General features: G+C 36.9%; 1 protein-coding gene across 4 annotated transcripts in view; it reads right to left on the bottom strand.

Annotated features, from left to right (window-relative positions):
- Positions 1-12,270, bottom strand: part of MAPK8 (mitogen-activated protein kinase 8) — a 46,231-nt gene that overhangs the window by 13,962 nt on the left and 19,999 nt on the right. For all 4 annotated transcript variants that reach the window (XM_084526127.1, XM_084526125.1, XM_084526126.1 and 1 more), the window contains exons 2-5: positions 8,630-8,796; positions 5,902-6,031; positions 4,620-4,678; positions 4,358-4,496 (exon numbers count right to left, since the gene is read on the bottom strand). In XM_084526127.1, the coding sequence (XP_084382253.1) occupies positions 4,358-4,496; positions 4,620-4,678; positions 5,902-6,031; positions 8,630-8,751 (450 nt within the window). In that variant the 5' untranslated portion in view covers positions 8,752-8,796. The remainder of the gene's footprint in view (positions 1-4,357; positions 4,497-4,619; positions 4,679-5,901; positions 6,032-8,629; positions 8,797-12,270) is intronic.

The raw sequence follows: 12,270 nt of genomic DNA, 5'->3' as shown, positions 1-12,270 counted from the left end.
TATGAAATGTTAGCTCTGAGGAAAGGTCTAGAAACTTCACTGGACCAACAGTTACTACTACAGTGCAGTTGCTACAAAAGTAACATGACAATTGCTGAAATCGTTTGATGCAATAATCATCGTGATATAAGAATTATTAAGAATTATAACATAAATGTTAAAAGCAAAAGACTTTGCTAGTCAAGGCTGCATTACCTCTTTTGAACCAATGCAGACACATGTATTTCTCTAAACAGGAAGGAAATGCCCATGCTCACAGAGGTCTAGTTTCACATTTAGGATTTGGTTCACATTACACCAAATTTGGTGACCAAACCCAAAAAGGTACCAGTGAAAAACGGCCAGATACTTAATCATTAAATTGTAATTAAAAAAATGATATATTTTCAGAGGTTCTTAGCTGAAGGCTTGGTAATTCTATGCTCTTCATCTGAACTCTAAAACTACATCGGCAATAGGGACTTTGCAATGTCTATACAGACACTACACAGGCATACTCAATGTTTATCTCAGGAGGATCTTACAAACATCTGAATGTCACAGAGCAAATATTATGAGCAGAATATGTTCAGAATAACTTCACCTTAAACTTTGCATCATAAAATCATTCATAACACGCAGGCCATAACAGATAAGCTCACATCCTTTCTCGCCACCTCTACCAAGATTAATGAGACAAAACAAGAAGATGTAGCAGAGGACCCTAACATGTGAGCGCCAGGCACTTGATAAATAGCTCTATCTTTCATTATTTCGTAAAGACTTAAAAGAGGTGACCTGCAAGATGTATGTAGTTTTCTTTTGTGCTTGTACATCTTTCAGCAAGCCCCTCAGAAAGCTAAGAAACCTGCACTAAAGACAGAGAGGAAACGATAAAAAAAGTTATTGGAATAATACAATTTTAATGGGTAATAAACAGTCTTGCATACTAACATATTAACATACACTTCCAAATCACACAGAGAAAGACTCTGCAAACAACTTTGGCTTAAAAGATTCTCAAATACCATGAATAAGCTCAAGTATTATACAGCATTTCAGCTATTCAATATGCATATTTCACATTTTGCTAAAATTCTGTTTATTATCAGCTTTACTTTTGCACAATTCCATTATCTGGAAAACATTCATTACAGAATCCCAGGTGCATGCTGACAGTATTAACTATACCTGTTCTCCCTAAAGTTGCAGGATTAACTAAAGAGATTTTCCCTTTGCAAGAGGAAAAACACCAGAAAACAAAAAGTGAAAGCTGAGAGAGTACTTTCCATCCCTAATTTCTGAACACTGTGTTGTTCTCATGAAGCCCGGGAGCATGTTTTAATTTTGAATACAGAATTGCCATCCTTCAAAAATGATGGAGGCTACTGTTGACTTACAATGCATTTCAAATTCATGCAAAACCAATACCTCATGTTTAAAATAAATGAGGACTCAAAAGTTCCCGTGAGAGTGATTAACATAGCTAAGCTGTAAAAATATATCCAGTACCTATACCAGAAGGTATATCACCTAACCTTAAAAATGTAAAATATCAGTGCCTAAAAATCAGAGCTATTCATGGCAGTCTCCCATTAGCCAGATAGGCAGAGAAGGGCATCTCTGGAAAGTAATTCATGGTTTATATGAGTTAAATAATTTCTGGAGTTTATTTCTCTTTCTTAAAAAAGATGTGTGTGAAGGGCTTCCATAATTAGGCACCTTTGTTAAGTGCTCAAAATTAGGCACAATACAACGTTTCAGAGCCTCGATGCAAGCCTAATGAGACTCTCTGTGTCCTTCAGCAACTCAGCGAGGCATGACCCTGCAATTCTGATTATTCATCCTCCCCAGCCTGCAAAATATAAATGAATGTGTACTTGTAGCTTGCTGGAGACTCCATCTCTGGATGTTTTGAACACCATAGTGTTCATCAAAGCCAACGTAAAGCTACAGTCAAGTCTTTATCAGGGTAAAACGTTATCCACTTCTGTGAAAGCTAAATATGTCCCCTGCAACTTCTAGTTGAAACAGTCCAAAATTCTTTGTGTTTGATGTCTGCCTTGTTCCATGCCTCTAGTCTGCTATGAAAAAATACTGCACTTATTTCTATGGCAGATAGTATCCAGTGCTACAGGCACATGGAGAACGTCGGAGTTTCAGTCATTTGGCAGGCTTTGAAACAGTTGCTGAGATACTGAGATTATCACAGCTATGTTAGAAGACGAACAACCAAGTTAAAATCTGTGTGAAACTAACAACAGCAAAAAACGCTTCCAGTTTTAGAGGACACTACAGAAACACACTAGATTACTAACCAGAATGCTTCAATGGCAGCCACAGTAGTGTGGACTATGTTTGAGGAATAACAACTTTCACAGACTCATAGAACGGCTTGGGTTGGAAGGGACCTTAAAGATCATCTAGTTCCAACCCCAAACAAGGTTGTTTCAACAAGGTAGTTACCTTCAGACATTCAGGACAGTGCTACAAAAAGCCCAGAAGAGTGGTATAAGGAGTTACTATTTCAGCCACGTGCCATATGAAAGATGTCTCTTTTCAAGCATGTCCTTCTTGCCTTCTGAGGTTTCGTTTAACTTGTTGCACAGAAAGAATTTTGATGCATTGCACCTCTAAGTATAAAGGTGTGACATGCACAGCAGGTAAATAGTTCAAACATTTTTGCTTGAACACACTGAATCTTCTAACAAAGTCTGAGAACAAGCTACCATGAAGACATGCAAAGTGAAATGTTTCTGCCCATGTCCTTCAAAAGCATTCATGCATACTGTTTACATAGCAATTGTATCTATAGACAATCTCACTGGAACATTATCTTTAAACTTTGTACTACTGCACAACATGAAGCACTCCAAAAATTTCACCCATATTTACAGCAGCAAAAATTGTATCCTCAAAACTGTCTTTATTTCTACCTAACAACTACTTCTTTTCCATAAATATACAGACATTTCCATTTATTCCTGGCTCAGTGTTTTGATTCCTACTTTATAGGAGCACAAAATGCTTACAGCAATTTAAGTGTTAGAAACTTCCTCATGCCTGCACTACGATCCTTAGGAAGAGACACTTACACTTCCCACCCTAGCATGGCTATATGCACGTGCAGACCAGGAAGTGCAGGGTTCAACACACGGGTGATGCCTCTGCCTACCTTTCTTCCCCCCAGCTCTTTCAAACACAGCTGTCCCAGGGCAGATTGTATGCATGAAGGAAGCCTTCACCTTCCCACCCTGAGCTGTTTACTAGAATGAGGCAGTAGATGAGTGCTGGAGCTAGCTAAGCAAAAGGAAACAGTGTTCGGCCATTCAAATTTTATTTCTTATTCAAACAGTCTCAGTTCTCGAGTGAAAAACACCAGACTGAAAAGGAGTGTCATTCTGCCAGTTCAAGCTTGCATGCCAGTCAAGGATGAGATAGACTACTGAACTGTGCAAGCACCACTGCATAGTAATAATGCCTGTTGCAGCATTCAGAATTGCTGTTCAGGATTTACTTTGCTGCGTACATCATCCTTAAGGGAGACTACATAGTACTGACTGAAAGTATCATGCATGAATAACTTTAATTATTTCTTCTGCATCATTTCAGGGATGAAAGCTTTTAAAAATTCTCCCTATAAAAACATTACAATGAAGAACATAACACTGTAAAAATACAAGCTTACAGATTCCCAGAATAATATAAACTATATTTGAAAAGTTATAGCTAGACAATCTCAAGCAATCTTTTCACTACACACAAATGTATATAAGACATTTAACTTGAATAGGCAACCTTAAATTCAGAATGTCCTGACTGTTTGACATTTGTCCTGACCATTTGAAATCATTAGAAAAGTAGTTGTCATTTTTGCCTGTAGGCAACCTGAACGAATGCTTTGTGACACACAGGTGTATGTAAGTTCCACTCACAAGTCTTTATCACCATCTGTTCATTTAGAGAATTCAGATACTCATTTGTTACTCTGCTAGTAAAAGAGCTGAAATAAATTGGGCAGTTCTTTCAAAAGATGGAATTTCAGGTTTGGTTACCAAAAGAGTAAAGGCAAAATTGCTTTCAGATACTCTTTCCTGCAATAATATAGACAGAACATGATACAGAATTTGAGGTGATGTAACTCATTGATAAAATCTTTATTTGTACAGATTGTTATCAAATCCAGGAAAAACATTCAAAAGGTTCATTCCAGAATTGCAGTGAAACAAAGTAAGCTTAATTTCCTTTCAGCTTTCTCTCTGTGTCTATGGCAAACTATGGTGACCTCTGTGCACCCATTTCTGATTTTTTTTTCTAGCTCCTTTAAATACACAAGGCAAAATGAGGTGTATAAAAGAAACACAGGAAGTTCACTTACCCTATGTATAATTCCAGCTGAGTGAAGATGTTTGATACCACACAGCATTTGATAAAGAAGATACGACATTCGTTCATGGTCCAGCTCCATCTGAATCACTTGGCAGAGATTTGCGTCCATGAGCTCCATTACTATGTAGCTTATAAAGAAAAAAAAAGAACAATCAAATAATGCTGTCATTTTATTGTATTCTTTCAATGTTTATTTTCCGATGTTAATATTTGTAAAGTTAATTCACAGCTTTAGATCAAATCAGACTTACACGTCTTGAAATTCTTCCAGGGATTTTTGCGGTGTGAACACATTCAGTAGGCCGATTATCTGTAGGAAGAGGGAGACGAAGTATAATCACACCACAGCAACAGCAAAGTTGCAAATCAACATTTCAAAACTGATACCCAGCATCCTGATGCAATCCTTCTGGTATTTATTCACTGAAGCTCCAGATGCTCAGTGGCTCAACCAGGACTAACACACTGTAATAGATGCTAATGATTTTATCAGAAGTGTTTTTCCTCCACAAATCACATAATCTAAATATATGTTGTGTGCATTAACAAGATGATCTCCAAAGCTTAAAACCTCACGTTAGTCAGTCTTCTTATGCTCCCTACTTTAAGTTTGAAGAGAACTCATTAAGACTATTATTATGTAGGAGGAAAAATAAAATGAAATACTGACAAATACTACCAAAGAGATATCACTTTGCCATATGCAGAGGTGAAGCAACAAATTAATCCTGAGACAAAACCAGATCATTGGAGCTGTTTTATGACATTTTTCCAGTTGCTAAGAATGGATGGGATATGCAGTAACAGGCCAAGATACTATTCATCAAGAGTCATGCAGGCTTACAATAGCTAATGATCATATAAATCATGCTACTGGGTAGAACTTCCTTCAGAGAATCCACTTACAAACCACACGTCTTAAAAACAAATACAAAATTTTCTCAAGTAGCTAAAAGAGTAAGTCCTCCATGAGTTTCTCCTTGCCTAAAAGCCAGGGGGAATTTTAACTTGCTGAAGGGGATTAAGAGGGAAGGTGAGGAAGATGGCACACAACTGCCTCTGAAGGAAGAAAATGGCCAATACCATCCTTCTGTAGTCCAGCTTTGATAATTTTGCAGCTTATTCTCTCCCCATGTTTGTAATCCGCTCTATTCTACAGCTTCACAAACATCAGAAAGTTCCTGCTGTCACAACTAGGATTCCTAACTTGTTCATGCACCACAAAAAAGTAAAAACAAAATATATTGCTGGCTTTTTCCTCCTACTTGTTTAGCAGCAGAAACAGCTGTCTTTAAAAAGTAGCAATGTAACACTGCCTCCTTTCTTGAGTTTGAAGAAGAATTTAAAATTGTGCAGGTATTAACACCAGCCTGCACCAACTTTTCTGTAAGATCCTTTTGTACTTTTCATGAAGAAACAACCCTGTTCTGAAAACCACTATAATCTACAAACAATGACATCCTCTGAGTCATCTTTACAAAGAATAACCTTCTAGGTAATTCTTTAACATTTAAAGCAGGACACTCCACTTACATTTTTGTGATTAACACACTTCATAAGAACAAGCTCTCTGTAGGCTCTTTTAGCATGGGTTTGGTTCTGAAATGGTCGGCTTAGCTTCTTGATTGCAACATTTCTTTCAAGGATGGCATCATAAGCTGCACTGTAATTAAAAATAACATTATTACATCTCAGTGTCAAGGTCCTTTAAGCTGTGGCAGTTCTCACTTTTCCAGATACCATTTACCATGTCTGCAGATATACCAAACTTCCAATATTATTCAGATTCAGGGTGTGCAACAACAAGGTGCTCTTGTATGCTGAGAAATTCAAGATTTAGAAAGGTTTTCCTGGCTTCATAGTCCTAACACAAGACAATCTCCACAAAAAAAAAAAAAAAAAAAAGGAGGATTTCTGCTTCCTAGAATATCTGACTAAAGGTATTGAGTTCTTGTCACTCACTGGCACTGGAAAACAGACTGCCTAAATATGATTGAAAACATTTCAAATGCAAAAAAAAAACACACATCACTTTTATATAATCTCCATGCTGAAAGGTAGGAAGAAGGAGAGAGGAAAAGTAGGTTATACTTGGGTCCCATGCTGTCATTTATTATTCAGTGTGCAGCTGTTTAATATCCTTATGACAATGAGAGTATCGATGTCAAGATAAAGCAAACAAAAAAAAAACGCTAGGAAGGCCTTAATATCTTGATGTCACCAGCTTGTACTTGATAAAAAGGAAGAATAAAATTTTGTTTGCAGACAGATGCCAAGACTGCCATATGATTCAGTTACACAGGCTGTTTAACTGATGAAGATTGTTACCGGGGACAACTCCCATATATATCACATTTCCACGACAGGAAGGCAGGGATTTTGTTTCCTGTAAGATGTAATACAGCAGCTGACTACTGTGCAGACTCAGGAAATATTTGTCAGCTACTAAAAAAGCTTCAGCAGGGAAAATACCATTTTATTGTCTCTTATCAAGAACAGCGTACAAACCTAATGGAGAACATCCGCCAGTAAATGGTCAGCATTTACTGAATACAACTAAAAATATGTTGTCTGTATAGTGTGTAGGCTTGAATGATTTATTTATTTATTTTTTTAATCATAAAAACCTCTAATTGATAGGGGGAAAAGAGAAAAAATGGGAAAAACACATACTGATAACTTTCTTTGGTTTACATTTTCCACTACCTGGAATTTCCCCCACCTACCCCCAAGAAAAGGAATATCTTCTGAAAGAGAAGCAAAGAGGTGATCAGGAATGTATGTCAAACTTCTGCATCCTCAATTTATAGCTGTAGCAGCTTTAGAGTCTGTTTCACTGTTAGATATGGTTGAGCCTTTAGGCCATCTCCTTCATATTCCTCCAAATCAAGTTTCGTCAGTTAAAACAAAAACAAATCACAAGAATTACACCCCATCTCCTTGACACATGGGCAAGATTTAACCACATGAGTGCTCCAGTCTGTTTCAGGGTAATCAGAGTGGTTTAACTAAAACAGCTTCATTTACCACTAGCAGTAATTACAGAATGATGCTAGAGTAATTACATGGTCAGTTTTTGAATCTCAGCTCTGGGAAGGGTAGTAAATTTGGAAAACAGGAGGTAACATGACTGGGAATCAGAAGAGAAGTGGTAACATCTAAAGCTTTTGCAGTCTTTTCTGTAGCAACTAAACAGACTCCAGCCAAAAATCTGCCTCATTATATTAACACACACGTGTACAAAATTCAGATTATTATTTCTGTTGCTGCTACTTATAGACCAAAGAATCTTACTGTGAGAAGTTATCACTTCAAAAACAGCTCTTTCTAGGTTAGTGGCCTTCAAGTTTGCATTTGCACTAAGAAAACACTGTTTTATTATTATGCCAGCTAAAACACAAATATGAATTAAAAACACAAATGAACCACACATTCTCTAAACACTGATAACAAGATCAAGGCAGTAAAAAGGTTAAAGGGAAAATTGTTTGAGAGGATTATGCTTTTTCCTATCCTTCTCTTCCTTGACATTTTTTCTGTATTTTTATATCACTAGTTACTATCTTAAAGTCACAATAAATTGGCAAGTCTGCAAATTGCTATGCTATCTATACCTTATCCTTGATTGTTCAAAAAAAAGTCTCAAGAGTCTTAAACCAACATTTACCTTTGGGGTAATTTTGCTGCACAGGAAACAGTGCCTAAAGCAGCTAGTTGTCACCAACTATTCAGGCAGTCAGACACTCTTCAGTCCAGGGCTTTCATTCAACAACTTACATTGTCAAATCATATTTTCCTCAACTTCATTGGGTATTTACATATTACCCTGGAAGTCTGCATCTCAAATGCTTGTTAATTAGTACCAGAGACTAGACAGATTATAAAACTAAGTGAAACAGGCCCCTAACAAACCATTTTGAGAAGTTAAAGCATTTAGAAGCATCAAATATTATATAGAGAGTATTTCTGGCTTTTATTTCACTGTAAGTAAACAGTGTGTTTTAGGATTAGGATTAGTTTCTTTACCCAGGTTTTACCCCATTAATTTATAGGACTCAGCGCGGCTGACTGATTTGCACAGAAAAGCATCAGTTCTGGAGCAAAAAGGGACATAGGTCAAAAAGCAAGAGCAAAAGCCATTGTTGAGGAAAAACAGCTAATGCTTACTAACGCTGTTTTTCACTTAACGTACAACTGTTAAGACATTGAAAATTCTATTAAGGTAAACTAAAAGTACATTTACACCTTAAAGAAACCTTACCATACTATCCCCTGTGCTCCTGATCCTATTGGTTTCAAGTTTTGATACCGTTTCAACACAGTAAACGTAGAATCTCCAATTTCAACACTGTAGAAATTGTTGTCACGCTTGCTTCTGCTCATGACGGCAACTTAGTTCGATTGCTTCATCCAAATTTTGTTTCTGGCCTGTAAAGAAATAAAATTTTAAAAACTAAGATCTTATAACTGTATGTAATCTGACAAAAGGAAAAATTCCTTATAATATGCAGAAGATGCTTCTCGAAAACGGCCCATATGCGAACCTACGCTGTTTTTAATGTCTGTTACACAAACCTGTTTTAGGTATGTTCCTAAAACAGGAACCTAGAAAGGAAAAAATAAAAGAAAACCAAAATTGAACGATTGGTAGCAAAAATCTGAGATGGCAGTGAACAGAAAATCAAAAATTAGGCTGTGTCATCCACAGAGCTCTACGAGTGCTGCCATGCCTTTTCACAAACATGCTGCAAATGAGCAGGGTTTGGACCAGATGCCCTCCAGAGGTCCCTTCCAACCTAAATTGTTATATGACTCATGCAACAAGAGTGACAAACTATCAAAACATCTTCCAGACATTAAAATCATGAACACATTCTTGGTCTCAACTGCCAGGAGCATCTGTCACTGATGTGGAAACACATACAGTTAATCAAGGACAGAAAAGGAAAACTGGCCTTGTCAGAGACCTCTCATACAAACTTCAATGAAAAAAAATAATAATAAGGGGAAGAGAGAACAAGAGTAGGAAAAATGGATGTATATTTCACACAAAAAATCCCTTGAATTAAAATAAACAACATCTTAATGTACATGTCCATAGAAGAAAATATTAAAATTGCACAATTGCTTTTACTGTATCTCTTCCTGCTTCTTCAATGTTAGCTGTACTCGTTTAGTTTTCTCTTCACATGCGCTGTGAGTTGAGTTGTAACAGATGTCTAGTAGAGTCAACCAAGAATTTGTACTAAGAAGTTTCTTCATGAAGATTCTTCAAGAACAATAGCATGCTGTCTTCTTTGTTACTAATATATGCAACGTTTTCCCATTATCATCCCATTATCATCATTTATCAGCCCCAGACAGTGACAGATTCTTTGCTTCCACACATCATTATACTACACAATTGTTACATCTTAAACAAGCTTTGAAAATGCGGATAGCACATATATGGCCTTCACAGATAATCACAAAGGTCCTACAAGGCTAATGCTTGCAGAATTTCAAAGCTCTCCAAATCCCTCTTTCAACTGGCTAATCTACATTCATTTCAGATATGTAAGTGCAATAAAAACACTTTGAAATTCTAAAAAAGAACACGTTTTAACTATTTAACATACTATAAATTAAAAAAAATATTAGCCACCTCAAAAAAAAAGAAGTCCATGAAAGAAGCCCTTTTTCCTAAATACTGTTAAAGTTGAGTCCCAGTCACAAAAACTTAAGAAATACCAAAGCAGTTTGCATCAGTTATAGCAGGTATCACTAAAGGCTTCCTTCTCCAGTTGATAGGGAAGGCTTATTTGGACAGGAACTGCTGCTAGGGACAAGAAAAGCTGGATGCAAGCTGGGATTCCAGAGTGTGAAGACTAGGTCTATGTGAATGATGCTGGTTTACTGCAAGGAGCTAAAAGGCCTGATTTCTTAGCAACATACAACACCATCCCCACCTCTTACTTCCCTATCCCTTTTATTACTGCTTTTTCAGACTCTGATGCTTTCTCAGCACTTTCTTCACAAATGTACTCACACATTCCCAAAGCTTTGGCAAAAAGATGCCCAATAAATCTATAATGACAAAAAATGAAGAGAGAAAATCCGTTGCGGAAGGTATGAAATCAGCCAGGCAAATTTCTGAAAATCACAAAACAAGGAATAAAGACAGTCCTTCATATGATCTTACATCTGTTCTTTGTCAGCTGAGAAAACAAAACAAACCAAAAAAACCCAAAACATTGAGTTCGTCCACTGAAACTGTATTAAGATGCAGCAACATTGAAAAAATGTAGGATTAGCTGGAACAGCTTAGTAGAGCTCTGCTATTTGGTATCAGCATCAAGATAATGAAAGTTTAATACTTCACTTTGGATAATTCCTCTAAAATGAATGCAGAAAGGGCTGTTCCTTTCCATTTGGAGTTTTCAGATGAACGCTGACAACTTACCACCTAAATGTCAATATTTAGAGTAGTTAAAGCCAGGTATGCAGTTTAATTCCAACTTGGTAAACTTCACAGGATCAAAGGGTCAAACAAACCGAGTACAGGTTAAGAACGGACCTTGAGGTACATCATTCTCTTAGAAAATAATTCCTCTATATTAACAGATTTTACATGTATACAGTACATGGTACTATAACCAAGCAAATTTCACTGCCTTAGAACTTTGCCATTTGCTTTATGTTCAATCAATATGCTTACCAGTATGCACTGGGAAACTTGCATTTACTAACGATTTTATAATTGCAAGTAGTGTTTTAGTGTGTAGCAGCATACAAAAGGAATCCTAATTTATTCTTGTTACGGTTAAAAAAAAAAAAAAAAAAAAAAAGCAGTTTCTGGAGCAATGTTTTCACTCCTTTCTGAACACATTAGCATCGCAGCCACTGAGATAATTCCTACAGCCCATTACTCTATCCTTCTCTGCTCCAGAGATAAAAGCAAAAATAATCATTCATACACTAAATATATGCTTCCTAATTGACAAGCCTGCATTCTGGATTATTACAGTAACTATGCTAGTCCTAAAAAGAGCAGTTTGTGCAAAGTTTTTGTATGTAATTATCTCTTTCACTTTATCTAACGCCTTTGCCACATACAGGAGGACACCTAGAAGCTCTCAGCTCTCATCACTACCCCCTGAACCCTACAGCTTTCTCCCAGAGCAAAGCTGCCAAGGAATACAGGGACTCTACCTCCTGGCCAGAGAGAAAGCACTAGGAATATTTTTCTAGAATCACAGAACCACAGAATGGTTTGGGTTGGAAGGGGCCTGAAAGATCATCTAATTCCAACACCCCTGCCATGGGCATGAACATATTATCATAGCTTCTGCCCATATTTGACAAAATATTTGGCTAATAGATGGCTCCAGCCAGGACTACAGCATGCACAAGCAAACCAGGTGCCAGTCCGCCATCTCACTCAGTCTAGGTTTAATCTCAATTCTTTACAGTCTTTGGTTTTGCCATTTCCCCTCTTGGCTGCACATGAGGAATTGAAAGCTCACATCTCTCAAACAACTGTTTCCTCCTTCATCTGCCTTCCCATGCCTACAGAGAAAACCAGACAGAACCTAGAGAAGGTTTTCAAGTCTCAGAGTACGTACAAGACGTTTTTACTCCCCAAGTTTCAAATCAGTTAAAGCCAAAATTTATTTTCACTGTCCTGCCTAAATAAAGAAACATCTAAGACACTGACTTTACTGATTGATAACATACAAATTCAAATATTTTAAAATGTGTTTAAGTAGCTACTTAAAACTTTTAAAAGAGAACAAATTCCAGTATATTCCTAATGCAGAATACTGTAGATACACTGTATTATCATTCAGGGCATTTGAGACTTACAGTTAAAACAAACAAACAAACAAACAACTGCTAAACTTCCTAGTACCAAGAATTATT

The sequence above is a fragment of the Aythya ferina genome (genome assembly GCF_964211825.1).
Source record: "Aythya ferina genome assembly, chromosome: 7".
NCBI lineage: Eukaryota > Metazoa > Chordata > Aves > Anseriformes > Anatidae > Aythya > Aythya ferina.
The sequence above is the reverse complement of the archived record's forward strand: the minus strand, read 5'-3'. Positions and strand labels throughout refer to the sequence as shown.